Below are 16,040 nucleotides of genomic sequence, written 5' to 3'. Positions count from 1 at the left end.
CCATGGCCCCCACCCCACCCAGTCCCCAGCCTCAGGCCCAGGCCCCTAAGTACTTGTCTGCCTTGCTCTCCTCCCCTTCCCTGCCCCCCAGGGGCCCTTTACTCTGTCATTTTTTATGTGTCCTCCTGACACCTCCCGACACAGTGTCTGTTTACTTGCCTTCTGTTCCCGGTGGCACCTGAACCCCAGGAGGCAGGGTTTGTGTGCTGCCCCGGGGCACGCCCCCCTGCGCCCTCCGCCCCCCACAGCGCAGGCCAGAGGAGGGTCTGTCCCCTTTAGGACCTGAACCCGCTTGACCTTCTTTATAGAGGCTTCAAGTTCTCATGTCTGCGCATCACGTTTTAAATTAGAAACAGCCAATTAAAGGGGCGCCTGGGAGGCTCAGTCGGTTAAGCGTTGGACTTCAACTCAGGTCATGATCTCACAGTCTGTGAGTTCGAGCCCCGTGTCGGGCTCTGTGCTGACAGCTCAGAGCCTGGAGCTGCTTCAGATTCTGTCTCCCTCTCGCTCTGCCCCTCCCCCCCGCCCCGCTCACTCTGCCTCTCTCTCTCAAAAATAAACGTTAAAAAATGTAAAATAAAAAGAAATAGCTAATTAAATACACAGGGATGACAACTTGGCATTCCTTCAATACCTTGTGTTCCAAATACAGTCTCTCGTGTGGATGATAAGCAGGAAATCCGTGTTTATTTACAGTCCGGGGCCCACAGTAGAATATGCCCGGCACCTAAGTCTCTGGGTGCTGAGNGGGGGCAGCCGGGCCGGGGGAGGGGGGCTCTCGGCTGAAGAGAGAGCTAACTCTGTGACATGTGTGTGTCACCGCGCAGAGCAGTGAGATGCCTGGAACACAGACTATTTATTTCGTGAGCCCCTGGGGCTTTTTCTTCTTCTTTGCGGCGATAAGGGAGAGGGATCGGAAAAGGATGTGGTGAGCAAGCCCCCAGCGAAGCCCCAGAAGCTTAGAGCAGAGCCTGAGAGTCGGCAAGTAGGCTGGCTCACCTCCTTCCTTTCTTTCAGGTTCGTCAACATGACAATAGTGGCCGACTTCTGCTCCCAGACCATCCTCCAGAAGTCATTCACTGTTTCCTGCTTGGGGCCTGCAGGCAGAGGAGGATCCCAAAGTCAGACCTGAAGAGGGTCTGGGTGGCCCCCGTCGCTCTGGCCTCAGAGCCCTGGGACTGCTCCCCTCCGAGGCACAAACGGGCCGGCTGGCCCACCCACCCAGAGGGGCGCGGCCTCCCTGCCGGCCCCCACCGCCCACACCCCTGGACACCCCCCACCCAGCCCGATCCCGGGGCCGGGATGTCCTGGGGCAGGTACACAGCAGCTTCCCAGGGGTGACCCCATTCACAGGCAATCAAGGGGATTCAGATGAGGTTTGGATCTGGAGAATGGGGTGCAGGGTGCAGCCGCTCAGGGGGCCCCTCAAGGCCTTAGCATACCAGCGCCCCCTCCGGAACTGCGCAAGGGTCTGTGTGTGTGAGACAGACAGACGCAGACAGAGACACAGATGGGCTGCAGGCTGACCGGCTCAGCCTCCACATCTAACCCCCTTCCCTCATCTCTCAGCTGCCCTCGCAGCTGGCGATGATTCAGTGCCGTCCAGTGGGATGTGGGCTAACGTTCCCGGGGAGCGGTCTGAACCAAAGATAAAGGGTCCCCAGAAGAAAGTCCTCTGCCCTTTGCCCTCCTTCCTGCCTGAATATAGACACAATGCCTGGAGATGCAGCAGCCATTTTGTGACCCTGAGGAAGACAGTGACATGCCTCAGCCCCCGGCTGCCTCCCCTTCTTACAGGAGAGACACCGTCTGTTTGTGTCGGCTCGTGTCTGTCAGGTTCTCTGACACTGTACTCTGGGTATATGTGTCTGTGTTTACCTATTTCTTAGGGACGCACATTTTAAAAATGTAAATGTACATTTTAAAAATGTACGTTTAAAAAAAGTGATTCTGATGTTACACTGACTTTGGGGACCTGCTGTCCGAAAGACCCTTGCCTGCGAGGGCGGAAGTCCAGGAAAGCCGGGGGTGGCTCCGCGTCCCCAGCCCGAGCGGCACCAGCACAGCACACGGGGCCGCCACCTCTGGGCGGACGGACGGGTGTCACACTGGAAGTGCTGCCCGTGCAAGGTGGCTTGTGTGCAAGGTGAAGGGTGTGCCTCCACAGCCAACGTGCCCCGGGGGGTGGGGGTGGGGCCCTGATCTGATAAGAGACTCCCCCTCCCCACCCGCCGAGCCCAGCTGAGGTTCAGGGCTGGATAACCACTGACCTGCCCGGTGCCCTGTCTTTGAACCGTGCAGGTGCGGAAACTGGCTTGTGTCTGTGTGTCTGTCTGCACGTCTGCTTTGCGTGGATGTGCATCTAACACGCCGGCTACACCTACTCTTAGAAATGACGACCCCCCCCCACTGGCGGCCCAACCTCGGAGGGGGACCTAGGCTCTCAGGGGCTCCAACCCGTCCGTTCTTCTGAAGCTCTGCGTGTACACGAGCTTCATCGTCTGGCGCAGAGCTTTGCAAACAAATGCACAGAATGACCCGAGAAGGCTTCTGCTGAGAGGTGGAGGTGAACACGGCGTGGCGTTTCCCAGCAGCTCTCGGGACACGCGGACACTCGGGGTCAGCGGAACGCCAGCCTCGGATCGCGAGGCTCTGCGAGATGCGGGACGCCCCTGCGTGGCCCGTGCCGGGGGACAGCGTGGACAGACAGCAATCAGGCTACACAGTCGCAGCAAGACAGACATACAAGAAGCCCAGATGAAGCCCCGGGGCTTGGTGTCAGATAAGGACGAGGCGGCAGCCACATCAGTTTACCAAAATCCTGCTCTGAAAGTGACAGTAAAACGCTTACCTTGAGCTGCTATGAACTTATTCTTCTCTTTGTAACCCTAGAAAAGCAAAATCGGATTTGTAATTCTTCGTAACGTTCTTTGCTGAAGGATTTTGTTGTAGTTTGGACAGTAACACATATCGATCACGGGACACGTGGAAAACACAGAAATAAGGAAACCCACTAGTCATTTCAGAACTAGCGCTACTTTTCGTTCATTCTGCTGTAGACTTTTCCTGTGAATGCTTTCCCAGGCACTCACATACACAGGCACACATTTAGTTACTTTTAACTGGTTAACAGGTACAAATTCTCCTACGTTGTGTTTTTATGATAATTTTATAATTTATATTAAAAGTTCAATTAAAGTGAATTCTTAAATTTTTTTAATTTTATATATTTTTGAGAGAGAGACAGACAGAGACAGAGAGTGGGCAGGGGACGGGCAGAGAGAAGAGGGTGACACAGAATCTGAAGCAGCTCCAGGCTCCGAGCTGTCAGCACGGAGCCCGACGCGGGGCTCGAACCCACGAACCGTGAGATCATAACCTGAGCCAAGGTCGGAGGCTTAACCCGCTGAGCTCCGCAGGCGCCCCAGTTAAAGTGAATTCTTACTCCGTTGCATATGGTTTCACCATAGTTTGTTCAACGGATTCCTCTTGTTCTATTTGGTCAGTGATATAAAGAATGTTGTAACAAACATCTGTCGTGCTTATCTGTTTCCTGAAATTGAAACCCCAGACAGATGCTAATTCAAAAGGCCTGGGTGACTGTGCTCTCTGCGCTGTGGTCAAACTGCCCAGGAAGGTTGTGAATATTTACATTCCTGGCCCCAGAGAGGAAAGTCACGCTTCTCACTCAGTCCCCAAATGATGCAGGTGTGTGCATCAGCCTGGGCCAGGGGCAGGACAGCGGCTGACTCACATCTATGTAGGAGGCATTAATGTAGTCTGAACACGGGGCTCCATCCACTTGGCTCAGAATCACCCTGGAATGATCATCTGTTTAAAAGAAAAAAGGAAACACGATATCAGGATAAGGAAATCGTGGGTGCCATACGTTTCTTCCATCTACAGCGTTAAACACCGCACAGGACACGAGCGGGTCTTAGGGGTGATCACGGGGACAGAGGAGGCGTCCTTTTTAAAGGCTCCCCTGAGACCCTTTGTGTCATGAGGGTGGGAACACACCTGCTTCATTGAACACGGAGTCTCGGCACTGAGGACAGTGTCCCGCCCTGACCCGGGGCCCGTAAAACCCGCTGATGAGAGCAGAGGGACGCGTGCCCAGGAGCGCAGGCTGCTGGGTCTCCCATAGAGACAGAACAGCAGCGCGTGCTGGGACCCCGCAGTGAGATCGCCATAGTCCCCGAAACCCCAGCTGGGCCTCTACATTAACAAGTGTTTCCGCGCCGAGGAGAACCCCAGACAGAAGGGCTGGGGTCCACCCTCCCGGGCTTCCCGGGGAAAGGACCAGCCGACTCCACACCCCCATCCCCACCCTTTGAGTTGGCCCTCGGGCTGGAGGGTGGGCGGAACTCACGCAGACCCCGGCGGGCCTGGTGGGCCACCTGCCTGGAACATTCCGGCCTGTCGAACAAGCACTTGTCCAGGGGGAGGGCGGACCACAGAGGGCTCTGTGTGGCTGCGTGACGGGTGTTTTCTCCGTGTGTGGGTGTGTGAGTGCGTTCATGTGTGTGCGTGGTAGGTGGAGGTGTGGTGTGTGTGTTAAGTGTGTTTTCTCTGTACGCCTGGGTCTGATGTGTATGTGTTTGTGGGCCGTGCGTTTGTGTATACAGACACACATTTCCGGAAATTTCTTCCAGGGCCCCCGTTGGACTTTGGTGGGTCCTTGTCACTCCTGCCTTCATGGGCCCCTTCCTCCATAAAAAAATAGACAAATAAGCAAATGTTTTGTTTTACAACTGTGTCACTTGTTAGTATAAAGCTTAATGTAAACCAGACCGGATTACGTGTATTTTTTTTTTTCTGGTTTAAAAGGAAATTAGATGGTTTCACGGGCCCTTCACGGTGTCACAGCCCCGGGCCCGGGTTCCCCGCGCTGCTGTGCTGCGGCTTCTAGCTGCACGGCAGCTTCTCGCAGGACTACAACACTGAGGACACCCAGACTCGGCCCGGGGCCGGGGTCAAGGGTCAGAGCCGCTCCCGGGTCATTCACCCTGCACGCCTCACGGGCTTGGTATTCAGTGAGCACTCCGTATGTCTTTACTGCATTATCTGCATTGTCCTGTTGACCCCTGCTCGTCCCGAGAGAGGGACACTAACTGAGAAGGGCGTGTTTGCGGGGCGGGTCTGCCACAAGGTGTCTGGACCGTCGCTGTCGTCTTCCGCATTCCCAGAAGGCACCGCTGGCCTCAGACACCTGCTGGCTGGACACCAGCTCGCTGGCTGGGCCAGATCTGCCCTGCCCCCCAGCAGCATGGCCACTGGGGCTTTCAGGGAAAGTCATGGCCAGAAGGGGCAGCCAGGATGTCTGCCCCCAAACGTACAGTCTCTGTGAGACCGTCCTGCTCAGGGGCTGACAGCCCTAAAGCAGATACGGCTCCGGCTGGACATGCGTGAAGCCGGTTGAAAATAATTGGGAAGCATTTACGCTTTGAGAACAGCTATAGAAAGCAGAGGGTAAAAAATAGCCTTCTGGTTAGATTTAGAATCTTGCAGTGTCTAAGAGCTTCCTGTCTTTTTATTCTGAAAGTCACACTTCACTTTCAAAACACTATTTCCTGAAATTATCGGCTGTTGCTGTTTTTCTCCCAGATAAGAGGGTGCTGTCTCCCCCCCGGCCACCAAGCTTTTCCAAAGCCCTGCCTCACAGACACACCAGGCACCTTGATCTCTGTCTTCTAAGCTCCCTAGAGCCGCTTCCATGACTCGGCTCCTGGGCCGACGGGCTTCTTACAAATCTGGTAAATTCAGGGGCATCTGAGTGGCTCAGTCAATTAAGTGTCAGATCGAACCCCACATCGGGCTCCACACTGACAATGCATGGACCCTGCTTCTAATTCTCTCTCTCTCTCTCTCTGTCCCTCCCTCCCTCTCTCTCTCCCCTTCCCCAGCTCTCTCTCTTTCAAAATAAATAAACTAAAAAAAAAAACAAAACAATAAATCTGGTAAATTTACAGCCAAAATCAGCTTGGGGGAGGGATGGGGAGAGGCCTGGATGGTGCCCAGGGCTGTGGGAGTCAGGTCTCAGCCCTTCTCACCCCCACTGACCCTAACCCTGCCCTGAGCAAGAATGGAGTCTCTCATCCCGGGCAGGGTGTGGGACAGACCTGAGACGCCCATCTCATGCAACATCTAGCGAATCAGCCCGTTCCTGTCCTGGATGCCTAGCCGGCCCTGGGGTCATCTCGGGCCAACCCCTCAATTTACTCAGACCCCTTTCTTTCAGCTTGTGTCTTACTGGTGCCAGATGCTACCCAGCTGGTGGCCTGTAGGCCACTCCCAGGGCACATCCCAAGTGTCCCCAAATGTCCCCATGCTGCCTTCCACAGACCCCAGGGTCCAATCAACGTGAAATACCTCACATCTGGGCGGAGTCACCGCCAGCACCCTCAATTTCCTCTGGCTCAGTGCTCCTGGGCAGAGCAGGGCTGGCGCCAGACCCTCAGCCAGCGACGGGGGAAGGGGGGACAGAATTTTCACACATTTATGCTTGTAGGAAAGACCAACTTCCCTCCAAAGCACAAGCTGGAGAACACGGGCTGGAGAAAACGTGCAGGGGGAGGCGCTGCTATTCCAGGTTAGGGACCCTCAGGAGGTGGTGCCCCACCCTGAACCATCACATCTGCCATCAGGGGGCGGAGTGCAGGTAATTTCACCTGGCGCATTGATTCTGCTCTCATTGAGGTGTCACCAAAAATATATATATATATATATTTTTAGGTTTTATTTATTTTGAGAGAGAGAGAGAAAGCATGAGCAGGGGAAGGGCATAGAGAGGGGGAGAGAGAGAATCCCAAGCAGTCTCCATGCAGTCAGTGAGGAGCCCAACTCGGGGCCCAAACTCACAAACCCTGAGATCATGACCTGAGCCGAAATCAGGAGTCAGACGCCTAACCGACTGAACTACCCAGGCGCCCCAAAATACTCTCGTTTATCAGTGTAGATATCACCTTTAAAAAAAAAGGGATTTATGGGGCACCTGGGTGGGTCAGTCGGTTAAGCATCTGACTCTTGATTTCGGCTCAGGTCATGACCTCACTATTTGTGACACTGAGCCCTGCATCAGACTCTAAGCCGTCTGCTCGGGATTCTCTCCCTCTCTCTCTGCCCCTCCCCTGCTCACTCATGAGCACACACACTCTCTCTCTCTCTCAAAATAAATAAATTAACTTATAAACATCTTTAACTAAGGGTTTAGTGAGTAAGAGACAAGTGGGGGTCAGGAACCTGGAAAAGTGCTGGTGCTGAACAGGTCCTCAGCATACGCACTCAGTAGGTCAACGCATAAATTAAACTAATTAAGGAAACTAATTAGTCAAACTAATAATAGAAAATAAAGGAAGCTAATTAGTCAAATTAGTAGTAGAAAATAATACTAATTTCCAAATGGCCCGATTTGACTTGACACAAAATATTCCTAAGACCCCAAACCACCCCCCATGGTTCTCCTTTCCCTTGAGCCGCTCAGACCAAGGCTTGCCTCCCCGCTTCTCTGATAACCCACCCAGGTGCAACAGCAAGTCCTTCCCATCTGATCCCCCCTGCGTGTCCAGAGTCTACCCCTGGTCCGAGCCCCCTCCTCACTGCCCAGCCCCTGCCCGGCGCCTTGCTGCTCCCTCGGCTGCCTACCCGGATACATTCTAGCCAGAAGACTATTTGGTTAATTTCTCACTTTACTTGGATCATAGACTCACGGGAGGCCTTTGAAAAAAAGAGTTGTGCAAATCCTGTGCTTGTGAAGAGCAAAAGAATTGTTTCTATTAAGTGCTGAGAGCGCAGAGGCCACACAAATCGGGCGGACCACAGCTTCTCGTGCCTACAAACAGAGGGGCTTCACTCTCATCTTAAAATGCAACCAGGAGCCAGTGCACTGAGCCCACTGCACCCTGGCTGCCTTGCTCCTAGGGAGGCTCTGGCTGAGAACGGGGAGGTCCTCTGGAATGAGGAGGCCTGGGGCTCAGGATCGAAACCCTCCCTGGCTGCCTTTCTGTTAGCCTGATGGGCAAAGCCGACAAGTGGGTCCAGATGAACGAAGAAATCCACAACCCTCCTCGGCCAGCTCTTCCGAAGGCAGCTTGGAACCTCCAGGTCTGTCCTGGTACCGAGGCAGGCTGTGAACGCTGCCCCCAGGGCACGGCTTGTCCAGCCACCTCTGGGGACAGATCTGTCAGCTATCTGGACCCCGCACCCCGCAGCCCATGGCCCCGTTTAGCTGCTGGCGTTTCTAAGCCCTCCCACAAAGCTGTCATTACTGTCCCTGGTCTGGGGGACACACTGAGGGTGGCCAAGAGCACAGGGTCTGAGGGGGGACGAGCCCAGGGCCACCAGCAGCACAAGACTGTGGCTCAGGACGGGGCCCAGGAGCAGGGCTCTGCCAGCCCATGCGGGGGACGCTCCCCTTGACCCCTAGGCAGCCCCAGTCTCAACATCGAGCACAGGCTAGGTGGCCAGACCCAGGACAACAGAGGTGGCCTGAGTCCGCTGTGGGGACGGGGCTCCCTAGACCTCCCTGTACGAGCCCCAAGCAGCGGTGCTGGCCCGGGCCCTCGTCCCCGAGCACTGGGAGTGTCATGCGGGCTGGACAGGCACGGTTCCCGGGAGCTACAAAGGAATGTCCAGTTTACTCCAAATGCCACCAATCATGCAAAAAAGGTAAAGTCTTACTGGGAAGGATGTTGGGATATCTGTTCTTTTCTCTATTTTCTTCTTTATTGGCCAGTTCAAAAGTTCCTTGTACGTGTCCAGATGGCAACGACTACAAGAAAACACACAGTTAGCGCTAAAAGGGATGAATCCGAACACAGCGTTCACGTCCACTCCCCTGATGCGCACGGGGATTAGGAAACCGTTGGAGCAAACTACTTGCAGTCCACCACCCTTTCTGCCCCGCGAGCTGTGCCAGGCACTGGGCAGAGACGTGAGGAAGACGCAGGCGCGCCAGGGTCCTGGCCAGCGGGCCAGGTGAGCCGTGGACATGGCGATGACCTCACAGTTGGGCCCTCGGATGCCTGAAGGCAGGGACTTCAAGTCACCAAACCATTGGGAGCCACAGGTCCTGGCCTAGGGCGGCCACTCCACACATACAGACTGAGCCCGGGGCCCTCTGAGCCAGGACAGGGCAGGGCAAGGGTCCTGGCGCGCCCGTGGGGCTGGGCTCAGGGGCGCAGAAGGGTGGGCGAGGACCTCAGATGCGGGGCTCCTGCCCGAGACGCCGTGTGCTCCTGGGCCAGCGGTTAAGGCCCGGCTGGCCTGGTGTGGGAAGTGCAGACCCCAGCCCCGCCCCGGACCAGCACAAGACCCCCCGGGGTCCTGTGTGCACACCTGGCATCAGAAACCCTGCCCTACTGCCCCCTGCCTCGGATGAGGACAGGAAGGTGAGGCGCCAGTGCCCCGGAACTGACGTGCGGCTCTGCAGACGTGACCCCGGGTGACCCCGGGCTCTCTGACTTCTAGTCCTGCAGCTGCTGGGGCCTCTCCCACTCCTGGTCACCCCCGTCACCCCCCTGCATCCGCTGGCTGCTGGGACGCCTCTGCACGCAGGAGAGCCCCTCGCAGGGCACTGTGCGAAGGAGCCTTTCGAACCCCCGAATCACGTCCTTCAACATGAACCTCAACACGGACTGGACTGGGGAGGGGACACTGGAAGCCGAGAAGCGAGTGTCAGTCTTTACCGGGCAGCCTCGCTGTGCCGGGCCCTGGGGGCGCTGGGCCACCCGCCCCGGCCCACAACTCACCTATTACAAGACGACGCTAGCATCGCCCCTTTGTCTAGGCGAGGAGACTGACCCCCAAGGCTGCTGCAGACTCGCCCAGAGTCACCTGGCTTGCGAGCAGCAGGCCCTGCGGGGAGGCCTGCAGTGTGGCCTGGAGCTGACCACGAGGACTGCACTCCCTCAAGTGCGAAGTCCCGGAAGACGGGGGCAGACCTCACAAGTGCTGCCGCGGCCCTAGGCTTATCCACACCATGTATCAGAAGGGCTGGACTCGCCGCCCGCAGGTGCCCAGAGCCTCCCTCTCCTGGGGAGGGGCGGGGCGGGGGGTGCTTCTCCATCACAGGCTGAGCCCCTGCCACCCAGTGCCCTCTTTCTTCTGTTTTGGGTTCACTGAACTGGATGGCGACAGGCAGAGCCTGGTGGGGGCCTTGGGACCAGCACTTTCTCTGCCCAAATTCCTGGTTCTTTTTTTTTTTTTAATTTTTTAATGTTTATTTTTGAGAGAGAGAGAGAGAGAGACAGAGACAGANTCTCCTGGGGAGGGGCGGGGCGGGGGGTGCTTCTCCATCACAGGCTGAGCCCCTGCCACCCAGTGCCCTCTTTCTTCTGTTTTGGGTTCACTGAACTGGATGGCGACAGGCAGAGCCTGGTGGGGGCCTTGGGACCAGCACCTTCTCTGCCCAAATTCCTGGTTCTTTTTTTTTTTAATTTTTTAATGTTTATTTTTGAGAGAGAGAGAGAGAGAGAGAGAGAGACAGAGCACGAGCAGGGGAGGGTCAGAGAGAGAGGGAGACACAGAATCCAAAGCAGATTCCAGGCTCTGAACTGTCAGCACAGAGCCCGACATGGGGCTTGAACTCACAAGCTCTGAGATCATGACCTGAGCCGACGTCAGGTGCTCAACCGACGGAGCCACCCAGGCGCCCCTCAAAATTCCTGGTTCTTATCAAAACTGTCTTAACACTGATTTTCTGGACCTGAGCTAAACAGAGAATCTGTGGCAGCGTTCTACAGACTTCTCTCTTTCTATCCTCGAAAGCTTTCTTGACCCCATCCCTGAAAATAAAAACGAGGTATGATACTAGTATAAAGGTGGTTTGTCCGAACCCACATAACGTGTCACACCAGCTCCCCAGCTCTGGATGTCGGCCGGTCAGTGACGAGTCAACATTAGTTATCACTTGGGACACATGCAGGGCACGGACAGGAGTCACTGTTGGCCTGGGAAACCTGTGCGGGGACAGGCGAGCTACAGGGGAACCCTGTACTCCACGCATAACTTTTCCATAAGCCTAAAAGGACTCTAGACATTCAAGTCTATACAAATGATACATTAAAAAGAAAAAGAGAACCCAAGAAGCCTCTGTCTTCCTGGGAAGGTGGGGTGGCTGTGGTGCTGTGTGTGGGGAGGCTGGAGGGCAGAGGTGTGGAGGGTGGACCCAACTGTGCCTCCCCCCCCCCGTGGCCTGAGACCCGGGTATGAAGCTTGGGGTAGCAATACCGGCCTTTTGGGCTGCGCGGAGGGCCACTTGGGGTGAGAGGCCGGGTGCTCTGTGTGTGGAGCGTAGCTCCGTATCCAAGCACACGGCATGACTGCCGCCCATCACTTCCGCCCGCTGTCCGTCTGCAGACTCGAATCTCTGAGCTGCTCAGGGGAAACAGGCCAGCACCCGGGGCAGGCTCTGCTGGGACCCGGTCACCCCCACAGCGCCCAGCAGGAGCCATGCAGGTAGTGAGGGGTCAATAAATGCCTCGCGATTGATTGTGTGATGACACAAATGGACCGAAGGGGGTTGGCTGGTGTGCGGCTTGCTGGAGGTGGCTGGGGTTTCATCTCAGTGAGCGCACACAGGGGCACCGGGCCATGCCGCTGCCTTTTCCTCCCCGCTCTGCAGCGCTGGGCAGGTGGTAGTGAATGAGGGGAACAGAGAGCGGCCGGTGGGGACTGTCCCCGCACGCTCCAGGGGCTGGCTCTGGCTCACGCCTCCCCTGCACCTTTCTACAACACACTGGATCCCCGGGCGTGGAATGAGCTGCTGGTCTGAGCCGGGAAGACTCGTCTGAGGTGGGGGAGGGGCGGTCCTGGCCTGAACAGCACTCCCTTGCCGAGGTATTAACCGGGGATCTGGAACAGCCTCTGCTGGGGTGGCCCTCTGTCATGGCGGGTCGAGACGGTGCCACTGGGTGTCCCTAGGAGTCATCCTAAAAGCCCCCAGACGCACGTGGTGCAGGCATGGGGCGAGGCTGGGCACACATCTGCCTCTTTCACAAGTTCAGACAATCCTTCGGGGACGGCAGCATCCTTATCGTGCAGGTGAATAAACTGAGGCAGGTGGAGGTTGAATACATGGCCCACTTGCTCTGGGCTGGTAAGAGGGAGGCCGACTCAGCACTCACGCCTGGACCACACCACTGACCCCAGCGCCAAACTCGTTCAGCTCCCTGAGGCTCTGGGTCGGCAACACACAGATGTCCATGCTCAAGACTCATCCGTCCCTTTCACGGTCTCTGGGTAGGGCTCGAACTCAGGACGTGGATGAGGAGGGGGAGGGCGGACAGTCGTCTAACTCCGGGGGGGTCATCGCAGAGCCAAGAGTGGGCCGGTCCTGGAAGGCTCCAGCAGGCTTAGAAGACAGAAGCCACACAAACGGTGGCTTAGGGATTGACCGGCTCAGGGGCGCCTGGGGGGCTCAGTCGGTTNACCAGCTCTCTCTGATGAGAGCAGCAAACTGGGGTCCAGAGACTACAGTCAACTTGTCCCTGGCCCCCCAGCGCCGGGCCCAGGCCCTCCTCTCCTCTGCGTACCCCTCACTGTACAGGGGCCTCCAGTGGGCAGCTGGGCAGGGGAGGGCGAGAAGAGTGATATACTTTCTTTGGAGGCAAAATCTAAAGTGGTACCCAAAAAACCCAGGAACCAAAGTAAAATAATATCCAAATGAAACATTTAAAAACTTTTTTGGGGGTGCCTGGATGGCTCAGTCAGTTGAGCGTCCAACTTTCGCGTGGGTCATGATCTCACGGTTCATGGGTTCAAGCCCCACGTCGGGCTCTGTGCTGACAGCTCAGAGCCTGGAGCTGCTTCGGATTCTGTGTCTCCCTCCCTCTCTGCCCCTCCCCTGCTCACGCTATGTCTCTTTCTCTCAAAAATAAATAAATGCTTAAAAATTTTTTTAAAAATTTTAATTCAAAACTAAAGCGTGATGTCGAAAGCACCAAACCTTCAAATAACACCAGAATGGGTGACAGTAGGATGACAAAAAATGGGTGACAGTGGGGTGACAAAGAATGGATGACAGTGGGGTGACAAAGAATGGGTGACAGTAGGGTGACAAAGAATGGGTGACAGTGTGGTGACAAAGAATGGGTGACAGCGGGGTGACAAGTCCTGCTGGAGCCTGGGACCACAGGAGAGATCAGTCAGAATGATCTTGCCTTTATTTACAATCGTACTATTTCGTTCGGCATGGATTGCTTGCATTAATTTTGATATTTTGGTGGCTCAGTTGGTTAAACAACTGACTTAGGCTCAGGGCGTGATCTCACGGTCCGTGAGTTCGAGCCCCACGTCGGGCTCTGTGCTGACAGCGCAGAGCCTGCCTGGGATTCTCTCTCTCTCTCCCTTTCTCTCTGCCCCTTCCCCACTCTCTGTCTCCCTCTCAGAACAAATAAATGAACCTAACACAAGCATTTTTTTGATATTTTTGGACAATGGAAATACTACCGACCCAGACGGAGGTGCTCATGCCTGGGGCAGGTGCGTCACCGCCTGACCCTATTTCCGGCCCCGCTGCGCTGGGGTTGTCCTCACTCTTGAGATGGCAGGCGAGCCAGCTGGCTGTGACTCACAGCCTCCTGCTGGCAAAAGGCCAGCCCACGGCCACGCGGAAAAACACAGCAGAAGGGGAAACGGGACAGGAGAGGAGGGGACCGAGTCACACCCTGCAAACTCGGTAGTTATTTTGGACGCGAGGATGAACTTCCCTAAGGCTGACAGGCTGCAAACAATACTGCCTGGAGCCGTCTTTCGAGATGACCTAATTTCTCCAAAATAGAAGACGCATTTGGAAACAATGAAAAGGAAGCAAGGGAAAGGGCAGGAGAGGCTGGCGCTGAAAAAGGAGCGAAGCGCTGCTGAAATGCCCCGCGCCCGCGGGATGCCTCTGTGGGAAAGGGCCCGCGTCTGCTGGGGCGCCGTCCCTGGCGTAAGTAGCTGCACAGCACTGTGCTGTGGGAGACAAGGGAGCTGTGAGGTCCTTGTGACAGTCCCGCCCCCCTGGCGCCCGTCTTAGCGGTGGAGGCCGGCTGCTCAGGGGCGGGCGCACGTGCCAGGGCCCGGGGGCAGCAGGCTGCGCGAGGCGCCGTCGGCTGCATCGCTCTTCTTCGGGGCTCAGCCCTCCGCACGCGGCTGCGCGTGACGTGAGGAAGATGCACGGAGCAAACCAGGAGGTGCTCAGGGGTCACCACGGAACGGCTAAACCCATGTCTCTTACCTGCCCGCCCGTCCGCGCGCCTCTCTCCCTCTCTCCCTCTCTCCCCTTCTCGACCTCTCAATGTCGGTCTCTCCAGCAGATTCACAGTCACAGGACACTGACTACAGACTGAGTCACACAGGACGAGGCGTCACAGACGCACCTTCGTGTGGTTTTGTTGGGAGCTGGGAGAATCAGCCTGCCCCCGTGGGGACGGTCACGGCCGGATAAACCCGCGCTAGCCGGCTGCTGCCATTGCCAAGTTCACGGAGGCAATTCACCCAGACAGGCAGTAGCAGGATGCAGACAGGGAGAGGCCGGAGCACACACCAAAGCGAAGCCCGTGGCCCCAGGGCTGTTGCGTTCATGCGACGAGGGGGGATCGGAAGAGGGGCGCTTCCTACACCAACCCGACGCACCAGGTCTCCGGAGCCCGTTAGAAAGCCGGGTGGGGGCTCTACCGTTCTCCACCCCGGTCTGTCACCCGCTTCCTGCTCAGGCCCTGGTCTTCCACATTAGGGAGACAACTGAGTCCCTGTCACACTAGATTTTAGGACACGGCGGTCAGAGGGTCTGCGCTGGAAGGAACCTTCAGGAACATCTCACTCAACCGTCTCATCTTACGAAAGAGCGATGAAGGGGGTGCAGGGACCTCGCAGGAGAAGCCAGGCGTCCAGAAGCCCCTCTGGGGCAGCATCGTGACCCGTGCGCACATACCCCGTCTTCGAGAAGACCTACCCTCAACTACGGCGCCGCGTTTCCCAGTCCCTGACCCCGGACAGGATGACAAAGGAGCCTCCAAACTCACACTGAACTCCTCCCGAAAGCGCTTGCAGTCGTCGGCCGACCGGATGCGGACCTCCTCCTCCAGCTGCGCCACGGGGATGGGAAAGTACTTCTTGGGCCCCGACGGGGACCTGCTGAGCAGTGTCACTCTTTGCTGCTCTGTGGGACCAGAAGACACATGGGGGCCGCTCAGCCACATTCCCGGACAGCTGACCCCTTCGCCCGATGGACGGACTGCATTCCCGGAGGGCACAACTCAGCTCACGCAGCCGTGGCCACGCGGGCCGAGCAGCTGAGCGCGGAGTCCGCCCCTTATAATACAACCACACCAGAGCACTGTCCCTCTGGCCGGTGTGACCAGCTCCCACCCACCACAGACGCCTTATCTTCCAGCCCAGCCCCCAGCCCCTGCTCCTTCTATCAAGGATTCGGGCACTTTGATGCCCCAACTCAACTTTCCAGGTTCGAAATAGGAAGAACGATTATACGTTCATCAATACGGAGGAGTAACTTTGGTTTCAGCTGGGAACAGACCGGGAATTGGTTAGGATGTAGGTGTCCCTCAGTCCTGTCTTGTGACAAACAGCTTGCTCAAACCCCACAAGCCCCAGGAGAAATAAGAGAAACCTTCCCTGGGGCGCCTGGGGGGCTCAGTCAGTTAAGCGTCCGACTTCCGATCAGGTCATGATCTCACAGTTCATGAGTTCGAGCCCCGCATCGGGCTCTGTGCGGACAGCTCAGAGGCTGGAACCTGCTTCACATTCTGTGTCTCCCTCTCTCTCTGCCCCTCCCCTGCTTGCGCTCTCTCTCTCTCTCACAAATAAATAAGTATTAAAAAAAAAAAAGAGAGAGAGAGAGGAAACCCTCCCTGTTTTGTGGGGGGCAGGGAGGCACTGACATTGAGGATGGGCCGCAGGGGACTTCCTGGACAAATTCCGTCCACAACCCAGGGTGAGCCAAAAGGAGCAATATTTGGCCAGAGCTTCTCTTCCTGCAAAATGACTGACACTCTTGACAACATCAACGTGAACACTTTGCTGTCACTCCCACCAAGGGC

The 16,040-nt window shown here is 56.5% G+C and overlaps 1 protein-coding gene across 4 annotated transcripts in view; it reads right to left on the bottom strand.

The window, feature by feature from the left end:
- The window catches only part of PTPRE (protein tyrosine phosphatase receptor type E), a 126,904-nt gene that overhangs the window by 21,784 nt on the left and 89,080 nt on the right, over positions 1 to 16,040 (bottom strand). For all 4 annotated transcript variants that reach the window (XM_077762979.1, XM_077762976.1, XM_077762978.1 and 1 more), the window contains 5 exons: positions 15,006 to 15,142; positions 8,680 to 8,770; positions 3,755 to 3,831; positions 2,852 to 2,888; positions 1,000 to 1,097 (listed from right to left, as the gene is read on the bottom strand). In XM_077762979.1, the coding sequence (XP_077619105.1) occupies positions 1,000 to 1,097; positions 2,852 to 2,888; positions 3,755 to 3,831; positions 8,680 to 8,770; positions 15,006 to 15,142 (440 nt within the window). The remainder of the gene's footprint in view (positions 1 to 999; positions 1,098 to 2,851; positions 2,889 to 3,754; positions 3,832 to 8,679; positions 8,771 to 15,005; positions 15,143 to 16,040) is intronic.

This window comes from Crocuta crocuta, unplaced genomic scaffold (genome assembly GCF_008692635.1).
Source record: "Crocuta crocuta isolate KB4526 unplaced genomic scaffold, BGI_CrCroc_1.0 scaffold466, whole genome shotgun sequence".
In the NCBI taxonomy this organism is placed as follows: domain Eukaryota; kingdom Metazoa; phylum Chordata; class Mammalia; order Carnivora; family Hyaenidae; genus Crocuta; species Crocuta crocuta.
Note: the sequence above shows the minus strand (reverse complement) of the source record. Positions and strands in the feature narration are given on the sequence as shown.